We start from the raw sequence: 17,046 nt of genomic DNA on the forward strand, positions 1-17,046 counted from the left end.
CCAACTTATTTACCTACCCTACCATACCTTAGGTTTACTCCGGGGATCTCTATCAAAAGTTTCCCTATCTTCATCGTCAGAGGATTCACCATCAGGTCTACTGTTCTTTGTCTAAATTGAGCAGTTAAATAAATTCATTCCATAAACCTGTCATCTAACCACCCATCCCCCTCCCCCCCCAACTTATTTAACCATCCTACCTTAGGTTTTCTCAGGGGAGTCTTCTTAGCTACATCAGAAAAGCTAGCAGCGGTCTTCTTCCTTTCCATCTAAATTGAGAGAAGTTAAATTCATTAATTTCACCTTTAAACCATTCATCCATCCTTTCATCCTTACTCATCCTCTCATTCATTGATAATAATTAATTTCATTATCCTTTGAAAACTGCATTGATCTAAACTTAAACTAAAAAGTTATTCACATATTATAAAAAAAGTAAAAAAGAAGGTTCAGTGAAACCTTTGCGTAAAATAAAATTGATGTACCAGAATCTCTTCACTCCAGTCGTCTTCGTAATCTGAATCAGAATCTTCAAATTTGGTTTCAATCGCGTCCCCTGCTTCATTTATTACGCAATCCTCGACCTCCAGTAACCCAAACTAAAAAACAAACATATTTTCAGGGTGGCCAAAATGTACGGATTGTACGGATTTTTTTTTTTAACCCTAAAATTGTATGGATTGTACGGATTTGTTTTCAAATTGTACGGATTGTACGGATTTCTTCTGAAAATGTAAGGATTTTTGTACGGATTTGTTCAAAAAAGTTTTGGCCACCCTGTATTTTGAACAAGCATCACTTATTGTCGTTTGTGCCTGTTCAGTACAAATACCCGTCTATTTTTTTTACCTCTGCCTGAACATTATCCATTGGAAACTCTTGAATTGCTTCCATTATGCTCTTATCATTCTCCGGGTCAGTCCTGACCACTGTGGCCATTCTACGTCCAACCAAATCATTAACCTAGGCATAATTCAACATTTTCATTTTTTCAATTTATGTTGATGGGGGGGGGGGGCTATAAGCGGTTGTGAAAAAATGAAACCCCAACTGGCAAGCTTTGCAACTCAACATTTACTAATCATAAAATATATTTCCCCAAATATGATTTATTCTTAGTTAAAATCCTTAAACAAGCCCCCAATTACGTAAAAGTTTGTTAATTAGATAGACCCACACCACCACATTTTACAATATACATATTAAAAGCTTGTTTTTAATCGTCATGACAGAAACAATCTCAAGGAAAAATAATTTTTTTACACATTCTTTAAAAAGAGAATATTTGCAAATTGTCTTTTCTCCATCTCATGATCTGAGTTCATTTCCCGTATCAATTTGACAGCACATTTAAATTTGTTTAAAATAATCTTTTTGACTGTTTATTTTCTTGTGGTTTTTAACATTTTTCACTTATTTTCTTGAGGTTTTTTTGCATTTTTTACTATCCATCTTGAAGTTATTCCTTATATCGATAGAACTGAGGAGGGTCAATCCAGACCAAAATATATTTTCAATAAAATGCGGACCTAGCCTCTACTTTTTTTACTAGTACCACTTATCTTTAAGGACTAATTAAGAAATAAGAATATATATCAATATTCCCATTTAATTCTGAACCCAATTCTAGATGAAATAAACCAGGGGATATAGTAATAAAAAGATTGAGGCTGCTTTTTGGTAACTACACTTTCATGGTTTGTGTTTAAAAAGAAAGAGGTATCCCTGACATTTGATTAATTAATCTTACCTTGACATAAATCTCTTGATGAATATCTTCCCCATGGCCCATCAATCGTGCAAGGGGCTTCTGGTCTTCCGGAGGTAGGAGCAGGTTTTTAGTTGCATGGAACCGTCTCTGAATGCTAAAAATATAAATTAAATTTTTTTAATATTCAAGATCTACTAAAATTTAATATTACTTGATGTGGCAGTCAGAGCAATAAAAATTTAATGTTAGAACTTAAAAAATATAATAAAAAGGGATCAAAACTATGAAGAGGTGAACAGTTCTAAACATTTTATTGCCCCTGGAAAATATCCAATGAATTAACTTCAGCGATAAGTTTGTGACTCTGTAACCACAAACCAGTACTTAGGATCCGGATCCGCAAGATTTTTACTTCCTGGATACGGATCCGGATCCAGGGGGTAAAATATCAACCAAAAACTGCCAAAAAAAAATACTTTTTTACTCCTAAAACCCAAATCTGAATTTTTGAAAAAGAAAGATTATAAAAATTTCCTCATTTCTGAACGGTTCATCAAGTTTTGGGATAAAAATAAGCGAAAAAAATAAACAAAAAATTTGAAAATTATTTTTGGTAAAAAAAATTCAGTAAATCGTGAACAATTGACCTGGATCCGGATCCTGATCCATTTTTTCCAGTGCGGATCCAGGATCCGGATCCGAATCCGGATCAAAATTAAATGCATCCTAAGCACTGCCACAAACTATTCCTAGCCGAGGCCAGGGAACTTAATATATGGATTATTGAAAAGGAGTGTGCAAAATGATTATTAAAGAAAATATTTATCACTGAATAATTTTAAAACGTACTTTGACGCTGGAATGGCAATGCCCGTTTCTTGTCTGCATATATTCTTTGCATCACTTGTCTTCCTAAAAATATAAGTGAAATCAAATCGACACAATAATTAACACTAGGATAATGTAAGTTAGTGATGAGATGTATCCAGATTAAAAACAACTTTAGTGCAAATCTTTTCTGTTATGAAAGGTCAAATATTTAGCATTCTTTGTTACTATTTTCCACCAATCTTACATTTTAAAAATTAAGTATTTTTCACACAAGAAAATAAATGTAAGTATGATATGAATGAAAGGAAATAAGACAAGATTTTGTGGTAACCACTTCAAACATCCAGGTATTCAGATAATTCAGTATATATATACAGGGTGGCCAAAACTTTTTTGAACAAATTCGTACAAAAATCCGTACATTTTCAGATAAAATTTGTACAATCCGTACAATTTTCGAAATTTTCGATATATATCAAAAGTAGTTTAGTAAGCTAATACCTGTAAGTTCCTGTCTTTGGCATAGCAAATATATACGGGTTATCTTGAACATCTTCAGGAAGTGGTAAACTTCGTAAAGCCAAAAAAGCTCGAGTTTCCAGGTCAGATAAGTACAATTGGTTCTCTCCCCCGCACTTTCCTGAAGTAAAAAAATAGTGAAAAGGCCTTAGTGAAATAGCCTTAGTTTCGATCAGTACTAATTTAACTTATATCTGGTGGTTTTCTAAGGGTGTCTGTGTCTTCCACCAAGTTTGACAATTTTAAAATAATACCATTGGGCAATGCCAGGTACATTTTCTGTTATTTAATATCCATTACCTGGCAAGGTTAATGTCCAGTAAAGCTCGGCCGATGATGGATCCCTATCCTGATTTGGCAAAGAAAGTTCATTTGAAGTTCATCAAATTGCTTCATAATATTAAAAGCAATACCAATATGAATGTTTTTATGTGAACCACTAAAACAAATTGGCATCAACTTTTGTTTAAGTCAATAAACTGTTGAGAAATAAATGAAAATAAAATTAATAATATTTTCTTTATAATTCCATTCCTTGAAGGCAACGTCGAACATTACGTCGTCTTTTGAAAACTGCTTAGCAGTCCTTAACGCAGCATAAAAGATGGACCAAGTGAGTTTGGCTACTTCACCACCCCTAGCAAAAATTTAGTTTAAATAAAATCATTAAGTACAAGGAGGGAGGGGATGCAGAGCATCCATGAGCCCCGCAAACTGACCTCCGAATCATCCTGATCCTCAAATATGTAGAAATGTACAATATTTATGTTGAACAAAGTTTGCTTTCCAACACAATGCTCGACTTTTAACTAATGAGTGATCTCCTCGATCTCTGAATGTTAAAGTTTCAGCTTAAAAATCTGAGAAAAAAATGAAGAAAAAAATTGTTGAAAATTTATCGTTTGTCAAAAAATTCAGTAATTTGTTTAGAAATATTTATGAGATAGATTCGGATTTTTTTATTTCCAGGCCAGTACAGATCTGGATTAAAATGAAATAGATCTTAACCAGTGAGAAAAATAAATTGATAACCAGAATAATGAGTTAGTGATTAAAAATAGGGTCAAAAACGACAATCATTTGCTTGTATCTGGTTAGGTCTGTATTTTTAAATAAACTTTTTATTTACCTCTTGACTGACTGGATGGTTATGTACTGCTGAAGACTGGACGTCAGTTTGATATGATTTTCTATTGTAGGGTTTCTTTTATAGTCTTCAAGAGACTTCTCTACCATACTTCGCAGTGCCCTGGCAGACTCAGTCATCTTAAATTTTCATTTTCAGAAAAAAAATATTTAGAATAATACTAGGATGTACAAGGATAAACTAGCATGTGGTAGGGTAAAGTATGATCAACTACGATCAACTACGATCAACTACGATCAACTACGATCAACTACAATCAACTATCATCAACTATCATCAACTATCATCAACTATCATCAACTATCATCAACTATCATCAACTATCATCAACTATCATCAACTATCATCAACTGTGATGCACTGTGATGCACTGTGATGCACTGTGATGCACTGTGATGCATTGTGATGCATTCTGATGCACTGTGATGCACTGTGATGCACTGTGATGCACTGTGATGCACTATGATGCACTATGATGCACTGTGAATCGTTAGGAAGAGTTAGGAAGAGTTAGGAAGAGTAGGGTTCGGTTAGTAATAGCTAGGAAGAGTAGGGTATGGTAAGCAAGAGTTAGGAGTTTAGTTTTGGCTTCTCCGACTGAAGAAACCAACACTTAACCCAACCTATCAGAGAAACCATCACTAAACCAAACCTATTGGAGAAATTAAGACTAACCAACCTATCCGAGAAATTTACACTAAACCCAACCTATAGGAGAAACTAACACTCAACACAACCTATTGGAGAAACTAACACTAAACCCAACCTATCTCAGTTCTCTGACAGATGCACTATGATAAACTGGGATGATCTAGGATGTAACATAACCATCGTTATTAACCAAACAGAAGGATTTATAACCAAACAAGATCTTACTAGGGATTTTGATGGCAGTCCTAGCCCTTTGTTGAACTGTCCACGTTTTCTTATCTGCACCAATCTCTTCTTCACATCCTAAAAGCTTATAAATGAGAATGACAATTCATGATCATCATTTCATAGACAATTATGTATGTTCTAGAATTACTTAACTGAAATAACTAATAAAAGTTAAGTTTTAGATTTTTAACAGTTCTGTTATTGATCACATAGTTATAGCATATTTTAGGATTGGAATTTATTATTTTAACGGATGGGGGGGGGGAGATTACAATCGGCTACAACACCCCACCCCCAGTATGCAACATTGCAACACATCATGAATGAAGTTGTTAGGCCAATTCAACACCAAAGCATATTAGTATAAAGACTGAATATTTACCGTATTCCAATGAAATTTCAGATGGTTGATAAACCTTTCCACAGTTTTCTTGTCTTTGTCGGATCTGCCTGTCTCCTCATAGGTTTTCAGTACAGCTCTTGCAATCGAGTTGATGGCTTGGGGATATTTCCTATAATAAAAAGTAAATGAAAATTACAATGAGAGAACTGGAGTAAGATTTGAAAAATGTGAAACATGATTTATGTACTTCGAGTACGTTTCAATCAGGCTTATGATCCGGATCATGATCAGTTGGATCCACAACATTTTGGCTTCTTGGATCTGTATCCGCAATAATATGCAGATCCAAGGGGCAAAATTTTATCTAATACCTGCTCTGCAACAATCAAATTTACATGCAAATACCAAATGTACAGTGATCAGACAGCAAAAGAAAATATTTATTGCTCTTTAATTTTTTTGTTAAAATTAAAATTCAAAAGTAAATGTAAAAAACATGTACATGACCTGGATCTGGATCCATTTTTTTCAGGACTGATCCCTGATCCTGATCTGCATCTTAATTATTTGGATCATAAGCAGGGTTCAAAAATTGATTTGAATTTTACATTTGTTGCAGTAAAACATGAAGATGCCCCCCCACCCCTCCTATATTTTACTTTGGTCTTCATTAATGGAAGGGATGAAGGATTTATGGGGGGGGGGTGAGAAGCCATTTTTGAGGAAATATATAACCCTGATTTATGGTGTACTTACTTGAAACTACTAAGATGATTAAAGACAGAGGTTTTGATATCTCCACTTCCAAGATCTTGAAGTATCTGGTAGAATTTCTCAGTGTTGCAAAGCATCTCGCAAGTTACATTTTTTTTCGCCTCTTTTGAGACAGCAACCAAGACTTTTGACATCATTCGAAACTTCTCAGCAGCTTCTTTGTAGCTTCCAGGGCGATCAACTTGTGATTTAACATAGGCACAGATATAGTTGACAATGATCGGGTCTTGTACACCTTTCTCATATATTTCATCTTTCCTCATTTTTCCGGATATGTCAAGAAACAAAGGTGGGAGATGTGTTGGTCTTGACGCAGCTATTATTTTCCTTTTTCTTTCTTTAACTTCAGTTTTCGTGTTGCTTTTGCCCTTCTTGCAATTTTGTCTCAGGTGAACAGGAAGAGATGTAATTTTGATAACTAATCCACATTCACATCTGCAGTACGAGGGTGTCAGTTCGATCACATCCTTGGACATCATGGCCTTGATATTGAGCCATTCTTGCTGGAATAGTATTGGTTGAGTTTTTTCCATATCCATGCAGTTTTTAACATTGACATTGTCCATATGTTTATTTCTCATGTGTCTCGGAAGCTTGAAGAGAAATTTTTTACAGAAACCACAGTATTCCTGTCCAGGTTTTACTTCTTTAGATTGATTTTCTACCTGATTCTTTGAGGGACTTGGATACTGAATCTGGTTGCTTGAGGAGAACAATTGATTCTGAATCTGGTTATTTGAGAACTGGTGGTTTGGAGGGACCATAGGATTCTGGATCTGGTAGTTTGGATTGTTCTGAATCTGGTTATTTGCCAACTGGTGGTTTGGAGGGATCATAGGATTCTGGACCTGGTAGTTTGGATTGTTCTGAATCTGGTTATTTGCCAACTGGTGGTTTGGAGGGACCATAGGATTCTGGACCTGGTAGTATGGATTGTTCTGAATCTGGTTATTTGCAAACTGGTGGTTTGGAGGGACCATAGGATTCTGGACCTGGTAGTATGGATTGTTCTGAATCTGGTTATTTGAGAACTGGTGGTTTGGAGGGAACATAGCATTCTGGTCTCGGTAATTTGGAGAAAACATAGAATTTGGGACCCAGTAGGTTGGAGGCAACATAAGATTAGGGATCCGGGGTCTGTAGGGGTCTGCGTAAGGAATAATGCAGCCATTGCCACTTTCAAAAAACTAAAATCATCAAAAAAAAATACCAGGAAGACTTAAATGTTGTGGCATAGAAGACTAAACGGTTATAGCTAATGATTGCTGGAGGACAAAAAAAGCATATAAGAAGTAAATAAGTTCAAAACCAACTGTTTTTCCCCACTTGCAACGCTAACAAATTCAGCTTTTAAAAAAAAGAAAATAGTTTCTAATAATAATTTTAACCAACCAAGCACTAGTATAAATAAAGAAAACAAATAACTTAAACAGTGCTCAGGATCCGTTTAGTTTTGACGTGGATCCGGACCAAAATCCTGGATCTGCAGTGGAAAAAATTAATCCAGATTCAGATCCAGATAAAAGTCATGAACATTCAAGATTTACCGATTTTTAACAGACAAAGTTCTGAATTTTTATCTCACTAAATTTTTTGCAACAACTTAATGAACCTTACAGAGATAAGGCCATTTATGATATAATATCTATTTTTTAACAATTTAGATTTAAGGTTTGAGATCAAAAGATTTTGAAAAAAGGTTTTGGTTGGCATTTCGTCACTTGGCACTGCTTATTTTTGCGGATCAGGATCCAGGAAGCCTAACTATTGTAGATCTAACGAATTAGAATCCTATGCACTGCCCAGAAAGTTGTTGGTAATATAACATACCTTATAAATTTTCTTCGTCCTATTCTTCCTCTTCTTCTTAGTCCCCCAATCAAAGTCCTGGAGACTTGAATCTGACTGGTCCTCCGTATAATAAGTAATCATTTCTCTCAATTTATTAATTCAGGGGATGAAAATTCCTAACCATACTCATTTTCCAAACTTGACCCTAAAACTCAGGTTTGCGCTCAAATAATATGATGGAATGTTATAGAAAATCTTTAGGTGGCAAGCCCAAATTTCAACCTGCAGGTATTTAAATTATACAGTCCCTTTAACTAACCTGCAGGTATTTCCATTATACAGTCCCTTTAACTAACCTGCAGGTACTTCAATCATATAGTCCTTTTAACTAAACTGCAGGTATTTCAATTATACAGTCCCTTTAACTAACCTGCAGCTATTTCAATTAAACAGTCCCTTTAACTAACCTGCAGGTATTCCAATTATACAGTCCTTTTAACTAACCTGCAGGTATTTCAATTATACAGTCCCTTTAACTAACCTGCAGGTATTTCAATTACACAGTCCCTTTAACTAACCTGCAGGTATTAACCTGCAGGTATTTCAATTATACAGTCCCTTTAACTAACCTGCAGGTATATCAATTATATAGTCCCTTTAACTAACCTGCAGGTACTTCAATTATACAGTCCCTTTAACTAACCTGCAGGTATTTCAATTACACAGTCCCTTTAACTAACCTGCATGTATTTCAATTACACAGTCCTTTTAACTAACCTGCAGGTATATCAATTAAATAGTCACTTTAACTAACCTGCAGGTACTTCAATTATACAGTCCCTTTAACTAACCTGCAGGTATTTCAATTACACAGTCCCTTTAACTAACCTGCAGGTATTTCAATTATACAGTCCTTTTAACTAACCTGCAGGTATTTCAATTATACAGTCCCTTTAACTAACCTGCAGGTATTTCAATTATACAGTCCTTTTAACTAACCTGCAGGTATTTCAATTATACAGTCCCTTTAACTAACCTGCAGGTATTTCAATTATACAGTTTAACTAACCTGCAGGTATTTCAATTATACAGTCCCTTTAACTAACCTGCAGGTATTTCAATTATACAGTCCTTTTAACTAACCTGCAGGTATATCAATTAAATAGTCCCTTCAACTAACCTGCAGGTACTTCAATTATACAGTCCCTTTAACTAACCTGCAGGTATTTCAATTATATAGTCCCTTTAACTAAACTGCAGGTATATCAATTATACAGTCCCTTTAACTAAACTGCAGGTATATCAATTATACAGTCCTTTTAACTAACCTGCAGGTATTTCAATTATACAGTCCCTTTAACTAAACTGCAGGTATATCAACTAAATAGTCCCTTTAACTAACCTGCAGGTATATCAATTGTAGAGTCCCTTTAACTAACCTGCAGTTTATCAGTTACCATACTCTCCTCAACATCATCCTTCTCCTTCTCAGACCAGCTTTGTATATATGAAGGTGCACAAGGTTGATCAGTATTCATCTAAATTAGGATAATTAAATGTCTCATCAATTAATATAATTAAATATTCATTCAATTACCAACTTGTTCATTTACCAATTCATTAATTTACCAATTTATGCATTTACCAGTTCATTCATTTACCAACTCCTTTATTTACCAATTCATCAATTTACTTTCTCATTTTAATACCAATCCATTCATTTACCAATTCATTCCTTTACTAACTTGTTCATTTATTAGTTTGTCAGTTACCTTACTCTCCTCAACATCATCCTTCTCTTTCTCAGAACAGCTTAGAATATATGTAAGTGCTGTAAGTGCACGAGGTTGATCAGTATTCATCTAAATTGGGATAATTATATGTCTCATCAATAAGTATAATTAAATATTCATTCAATTACAAACTCGTACATTTACCAATTCATTCATTTAACAATTAATTCATTTAACAATTTATTCATTTAAAGTTCATTCATTTACCAACTCATTCATTTACCAATTCACCCATTTACCAACTTGTTCATTTACCAATTCATTAATTTAACAATTTTTTCATTTACCAGTTCATCCTCATACTAATTTATTCATTTACAAATTCATTCTTTTACCAACTCCCTTATTTACCAATTCATCAATTTACTTTCTCATTTTAATACCAATCCATTCATTTACCAATTCATCCTTTTACCAACTTGTTCATTTATTAGTTTATCAGTTACCTTACTCTCCTCAACATCATCCTTCTCCTTCTCAGACCAGCTTTGTATATATGAAGGTGCACAAGGTTGATCAGTATTCATCTAAATTAGGATAATTAAATGTCTCATCAATTAATATAATTAAATATTCATTCAATTACCAACTTGTTCATTTACCAATTCATTCATTTAACAATTTATTCATTTAAAGTTCTTTCGTTTACCAACTCATTCATTCACCAATTCATCCATTTACCAACTTGTTCATTTACCAATTCATTCATTTAACATTTATTCATTTACCAGTTCATCCTTTACCAATTTATTCATTTAACAGTTCATTAAATTACCAACTCATTCATTTTTCAACTCGTTCATTTACCAATTCATCCATTTAACAACTTGTTCATTTACCAATTCATTCATTTAACATTTATTCATTTACCAGTTCATCCTCTTACCAATTTATTCATTTACCAGTTCATCCTCTTACCAATTTATTCATTTACCAGTTCATTCATTTACCAACTCCTTTATTTACCAATTCATCAATTTACTTTCTCATTTTAATACCAATCCATTCATTTACCAATTCATTCATTTACCAACTTGTTCATTTATTAGTTTATCAGTTACCTTACTCTCCTCAACATCATCCTTCTCCTTCTCAGAACAGCTTTGTATATATGAAGGTGCACAAGGTTGATCAATATTCATCTAAATTGGGATAATTATAATTATATGCCTCAAACTCTAATAGTCAGCCGGAGTAATCATGGATGTAAAGATCTAACCCGTCTCTCCTAGCCTAAATTTTATGGCTAAATGCCTCAAACTCTAACTATCAGTAAATCCCGGTTGATGTATGGCTAAATGCCTCAAACTCTAACTATCAGTAAATCCCGACTGATGTATGGCTAAATGCCTCAAACTCTAACTATCAGTAAATCCCGTCTGATGTATGGCTAAATGCCTCAAACTCTAACTATCAGTAAATCCCGGTTGATGTATGGCTAAATGCCTCAAACTAACTTCAGTAAATCCCGACTGATGTATGGCTAAATGCCTCAAACTCTAACTATCAGTAAATCCCGAATGATGTATGGCTAAATGCCTCAAACTCTAACTATCAGTAAATCCCGGTTGATGTATGGTTAAATACCTCAAATTCTAACTATAAGTAAATCCTGAATGATGTATGTCTAAATGCCTCAAACTCTAACTATCAGTAAATCCTGGTTGATATATGGTTAAATGCCTCAAACTCTAACTGGCAGTCAATCCCTACTGCTTCAACAATCAATCAATCAATCAATCAATCAATCAATCAAACGTAACTCAGTTTTTAAAAACTCAACCTACAATGAATTAGGTTTAGCATAACGTTAATTCAACCAGTGTACAAAAATAAATTTACTTTTCAATTACGATAATATTTCATACTCATTTGTTTCACTATTCTTCATTTTATTTTGTATTTTCGTAATTAAAAGAAAGCCACTTGAAAATTAAATCAATTAAAAACCCAAAAACCCAACAATTCACCCAGCCCACTTTCGGATTACTTATTCTCTTTGTCAAGATAATACACTTTTTATCAATCAATCATCAATTATTCAATAATTCTAACTTTTGGGCTAACCTGTGCTGGTTCAGGGAAAAGAGATCGTCGAGGATTGGGATGTTGAACACCAGATGAAGCTTCTGAAAAAAAATCAATAACATTTGCTTTGGATCCAACATTCAGCAATTATGGAGAAAACGAAATTTTCAGGGGGGGGGGCCCCATTTAGGTCATGGTTTATCACATGTGCATTCTTGTGGATTTGCTAAGTTTCAGGGTCTTCCACTTAAACTTATCATAAATGAATTTAAAATAAATACCCCTATGAATGATGGTATTACATGAAATAATTTAAAATTAATACCCTTATGCGTAGATGGTATTGCATGAATTAATTTAAAATAAATACACCTTTGCATAGATGGTATTAGAACTAACGTTGGGCCCACTAACCTCAGACTTGCAACTGTCAAACTTATATTTGGCGAAGTGGGACAAACTTCTAACTAGTACAAACCTCATACCAGTACAAATTTCAGACTAGTACATTTATAATGTTGGACTTTGAATAGATTATTTGTATAAGAAATGAAGTTCCTCCAATTAAAGTTAAATTTAATTTAATTTCAATTTAATTTTAATTTAATTTTAATTTAAAATAAAAATGTGAACAATCCTAGGACTGGGACACACATCAAACTTGTAAAAATTACAGACCAATAGAAATGTCTGATTTGTACATTTAAGAAAAAACTTAGGGCTTTGGTTGGTTTTCATTACAGCGCTTAGACTTCTTTTATTTTTGATGCTGATCCAGATCCTGGAACCGAACATTTTTATTCTCAAAAAAGGATTTTATGAATTTTTTCCGCTAAACATTCATAAACCATTTATTGAAAAGAAAATTTTTAATAATCTCATATTTTTAACAGTTCAGTTCAAATAATTTTGTTTTACAGTTCTTGGTTGATATTTTGATGGTTAGAGGGGGCCAGGGGTTCATAACTTCAATTACCTTTTAGAAACTTGGATAAAAGATACTGCGGTCCGGACAGGTTTTTGTCATCAAGAGGATGTCTCGCATCTAAATTAAATATACACTTATAGTAACACATCTGTATCATGAAAATTCATATAAAAATAATAATTACGTTAAATCTTAGTCACACTCCCTCTCTAAAAGTAGAAATATTTCCTTTTTCCCCATTATGAATGGAAAACTTGAGAAGTGCAATAATATTTTTAGGTTGTATCGCGACTTCGCGAGGAAAATAAATGATTTTGTCAGGGGATTAATCTGAGTTGAAACCTTGAGAATGGTGAATATCCAGCTTATTGCTTGATTTCCTCTTTTTCTTAATCTCTAGATTAATTAACCAATCAGGATTAAGGATGTAATCTATTTTAAGTTTACAGCTCTGGATACAAACCCCATGAAAATAACATCGTTGTTTCAGCTGTTTGACTGTGCTATTATGGAAATTACACTTCTATTTGCTGGAAAAATATCAACCTAGTTATGGTTCTAATTCTTATGTTACTCAAAAGATAAAGTATCACTGCATGTATACTCCTGTCCCTAGGAATCGGCAAAAGTCATTGAAGTAATTCTTAAAACGTTACAACCTAATTGTCTTCAGCATTGCTAGAGAAAATTATATCAATTAAAAACTAAAACCTTTAATCCTTGATCATATTTTAAGAGCACTGTTGAGTTAAGTTATCAAGATCAAATCAGAAGATGATAAATTGGATACTTTAAGGTGCGTAGATTCTGCAAAATTTCAAGGCGCGCTATAAAAAAAATTGAACTATACCCCCCCGCCCCCTCCCCTCCGTTATACTGAATACCAGATTCTTTGATTAGATGTAATAAAAGGTTTATAAGTTAAAATATACCTGGCTTTCTTAAGAGTGTTTCCTGACATATCTGAAGAATGATGAATTCACATCTGGAAATAAAAAAAATAAGGCAGCCTAAAAAATTCTCTTTTTATGAAAATATTAGTGTCGAGCATTTACACTAACACCTCAATAACAAGTGACTAAGGAAGCATGCTTGAGACATCTATTAAACTATACCTAAGCCCGAATCTTCCCAGCCGTACTTTTTGCAAACACATTATCATGTCTTTGTTTACTCGAGATGAAACACAACGCCTCTCGGCAAAAACGTTTAGAAAGCATAGTAAAATTAGATTATGTGCCGACACCTATATTTTGGGTGACATCTAGCAGACAAACATGAAGTACAGATCCATACAAAGTACCGTCTTAAATACACCCGTTAAGTTTGAAAGATTCGAGCTCTGATCGTGTGGATGAGACATCCATACTTTTAAATAAACATACATGAGCGTCCCATATAAAATGAAATTATCTCCAAGCTTTAACGCACAAATAAACACATCGATTCGAAAAACTTTTTATAATATTTACCAGGTCCGTCTAAGTGAACAATTCTGGACCCCCCCCCCCTCCTATCAATTTTATACATGACGAAATTAGAATTAGTATTTATTTATTATTATTTAGGGTTAGGTTAGGACACTTTCTGGGCCGAGCGCTGCGGCTAGGACAGGCTAGGGGGCCGAACGCTGCGGCCACATGGTCAATTATTTCCATGTCTAACATATAAGATCCATGTACAAAATTGATAGGAGGGGGGGGGGGGCCTGAGGGGCGGGGTCCAAAAATCGTTCTCTAGGAATATACCTATTTGCCTTATTAAATTTTCCAAATGATTCATACTCCTTAAATTTTCCAAATGATTCATACTCCTTAAATTTTCTTCATAGTCCAGAAAATCATAATTTACCATTGACGATCTAATGCAATGTCGAACACCCTGTATATGACTCCGACTGATGACGTCCTAAGTAAAAAGTTAAATACAACCTATATCAGCAAAAATAAATGGACCTCTTATCAATTTTGTGCATGGCCTAAAGTTCAACTATCACAAGAAAAATATTTATTTTGTATAATAATTCAGGGTTTTGTTCAGTTAGTACAATTTCTGTGCCAGCACTGCGGCTAGGGTGCTGAGGGCTGCGGCTTTAACAGGCTAGGGGCCGAGTGCTGTGGCGGTGACATGGAAACGCCTCAACACGGAAATGCCTCAAAAAACGGGCTCATAAAACTAATTTAATGTCGTCTTCTCTCATTAAAAAAATATTTAAACACTTATTTTACCATTAATTTAGCTGTAAGTTAGGTTGCGTCGCAGGCTACGGGGGGGGCCGAGCGCTGCGGCTAGAATATGGGATAGGGGGCCGAGCACTGCGACTAGGACAGGCAAGTGGGCCATGCGTTGAGGCTAGAATAGGCTAGGAGGCCGAGCGCTGCGGCCATGGCTGTGGAAATTGTTAGACTATAGTCTTTTTAATTTTAAGTTGAGAGAAGACAACATTAAATTAGTTTTATGATTCTGTTTTTAGCAGTGCTTGGCCCAGAAATGAGCTTAACGTATCCTAACCCTAAATATAGGCTAATTTAAATAAAAATTATTGAAATCAAAGGTCTTTCCTGACCGCGGCGCTTGGCCCACAAGCCAGTCCTAGTGGCAGTGCTCGGCCCAGAATTGAGCTTAACCTAACCAAACCCTAAATATACACTAATTTTAATAAAAATTGTTGATATTAAAGGTCTTTCCTTGCCACAGTGCTCGGCCCCCTAGACCCAATGTGAAGTATAAGCTAATTAAATTGGGATATCTGGGACTAATAAGAAAATTAAAAAGAACTTATCGTATATCTAAATGATAGGTTTTTCGAGTGTTATGAGCGTATTTTGGCGTGAAAGTTTGCAGATAAACTAATATGATATAGGACGCTCTGTATGTATACAAGATAAGCTAACACTGATAATGCAACTTGTGCTATTTCACTGAACACCTGCGTCCAACTCCGGCTCCGGCAAACTACTATAACTCCAAGATGGCTGACTTGACCATCGTGGAATTGTTTTGATTTTTCACGCATGCGCAAAAAATTGTTTTGATTTTTCACGCATGCGCAAATGAAACATAATTTAATCCATGCTCTGATTGGTTGGCGAAAATGTCCCAGATATTACTTTTTAAATGTCCCTGAAAAACGATTCCGCACGGATAGAGGGAAGGGAAAAGGGAAGGAAAAAGGGAAGGGAAAAGGGAAGAGGAAAGGGAGAAGGGGGAAGAGAAAAGGAAAAAGGGGGAAGAGAAAAGAAAAAAGGGGAAGGAAAGGGAAATAGGAAGAGGGAAGGAAAAGGGGGAATGAAAAAAGAAGGAAAAAGAGGAAAAAATGTAAAACCTTTCAGGTTCGTCCCTTAATAGCATTATCATGTTTCCCCCCTCTAAAAAGCTAGTAATTGTAATAATGTAAATTTATGTAAGTAAAATAAACATATTTTTTCAATTGCATCTTCACAAAAACAAAACCAAAATTTAACAAAAAATGAAACAGTATCAGACATGCTTTCAAAAAATTTCAGAAGTTACCTTGAAGTTACCTTTTTAGGACACCAAAACACTCCATTATAGTACAAAAATCCAAAAAGGGGAGGGGCTAAAAATTATTCTCAAATTAAATATACACCCATGACCATTTCAGATAATATATCTATAATCTCAACCTTATTAGATGTGCACAGACTTCTTCCCTATCAGACGATCTGAGAGAAAGAGTAAAAGTGAACTGGAAAAGGAGAAGAAGAAGGGTATTGAGGCCCGACTACTGGCTACCAAGGATACAGGCCTCGACCTCGAAGTTCGGGAGATCTATATGAAAGGAAGAGGTGTTGTGACACTCCGTAGCTATGAAAAGGGAGAGTTTGTCATAGAATATGCCGGGGAGTTAATAGATCAAAGACAGGGAGACCCAGTGCTCACTTGACACTACCAAAGGATGTTATCCCAATTTTTTCTTTCCACCGTTTTCTTATTTTCTACTGTGATCGGAACTCTTTTTCATCCACAAAAATGTTTTTTTGTGGAGCTCCGACATCGGATGATTAAAAGCTGTCTTTTTTAGTCCGCAATTGTTTGCTGTCGGAGTTTGACTCCATCGTCGGATCAAAACTAATTTATCAGTCCGTCTGAAGAACTTTGAGGATGAAAAGACAAACTGTTTCTTCCGATATGAAATCAAAAAGGATGATAAAAAACGAGGGCCCGCTGAAAAGCGCGCTCATTTGTCAAATCTTAGCCAGTTTAATTCATTTCTTCAAGGTGTAAGCACGCTGCTCAATTTGTTCAGAAAGTTTCTACATGATGAGATCTGCATGACCT

General features: G+C 34.7%; 1 protein-coding gene and 1 long non-coding RNA gene across 2 annotated transcripts in view; both read right to left on the bottom strand.

The window, feature by feature from the left end:
• The window catches only part of LOC111715357 (uncharacterized), a 14,088-nt gene extending 3,513 nt beyond the window's left edge, over window positions 1-10,575 (bottom strand). Inside the window, exons 1-18 of the mRNA XM_023490670.1 lie at window positions 10,564-10,575; window positions 10,235-10,315; window positions 9,768-9,857; window positions 9,435-9,533; window positions 8,035-8,115; window positions 6,187-7,391; window positions 5,470-5,599; window positions 5,085-5,162; window positions 4,191-4,327; window positions 3,596-3,698; window positions 3,362-3,410; window positions 3,044-3,182; window positions 2,561-2,623; window positions 1,751-1,865; window positions 850-963; window positions 486-599; window positions 201-269; window positions 28-111 (exon numbers count right to left, since the gene is read on the bottom strand). Coding sequence (XP_023346438.1) covers window positions 28-111; window positions 201-269; window positions 486-599; window positions 850-963; window positions 1,751-1,865; window positions 2,561-2,623; window positions 3,044-3,182; window positions 3,362-3,410; window positions 3,596-3,698; window positions 4,191-4,327; window positions 5,085-5,162; window positions 5,470-5,599; window positions 6,187-7,391; window positions 8,035-8,115; window positions 9,435-9,533; window positions 9,768-9,857; window positions 10,235-10,315; window positions 10,564-10,575 — 2,763 coding nt within the window. The remainder of the gene's footprint in view (window positions 1-27; window positions 112-200; window positions 270-485; window positions 600-849; window positions 964-1,750; window positions 1,866-2,560; window positions 2,624-3,043; window positions 3,183-3,361; window positions 3,411-3,595; window positions 3,699-4,190; window positions 4,328-5,084; window positions 5,163-5,469; window positions 5,600-6,186; window positions 7,392-8,034; window positions 8,116-9,434; window positions 9,534-9,767; window positions 9,858-10,234; window positions 10,316-10,563) is intronic.
• Window positions 10,576-10,849: 274 nt separating this feature from the next.
• LOC111715355 (uncharacterized) lies at window positions 10,850-13,511 on the bottom strand. The gene is made up of 4 exons (XR_002768220.1): window positions 13,456-13,511; window positions 12,793-12,861; window positions 11,856-11,917; window positions 10,850-10,930 (listed from the first exon to the last, which is right to left on the bottom strand). It is a non-coding gene; the product is annotated as an uncharacterized LOC111715355 (long non-coding RNA).
• Between the last annotated feature and the right edge of the window lie 3,535 nt (window positions 13,512-17,046).

The sequence above is a fragment of the Eurytemora carolleeae genome, unplaced genomic scaffold, assembly GCF_000591075.1.
Source record: "Eurytemora carolleeae unplaced genomic scaffold, Eaff_2.0 scaffold1764, whole genome shotgun sequence".
In the NCBI taxonomy this organism is placed as follows: domain Eukaryota; kingdom Metazoa; phylum Arthropoda; class Copepoda; order Calanoida; family Temoridae; genus Eurytemora; species Eurytemora carolleeae.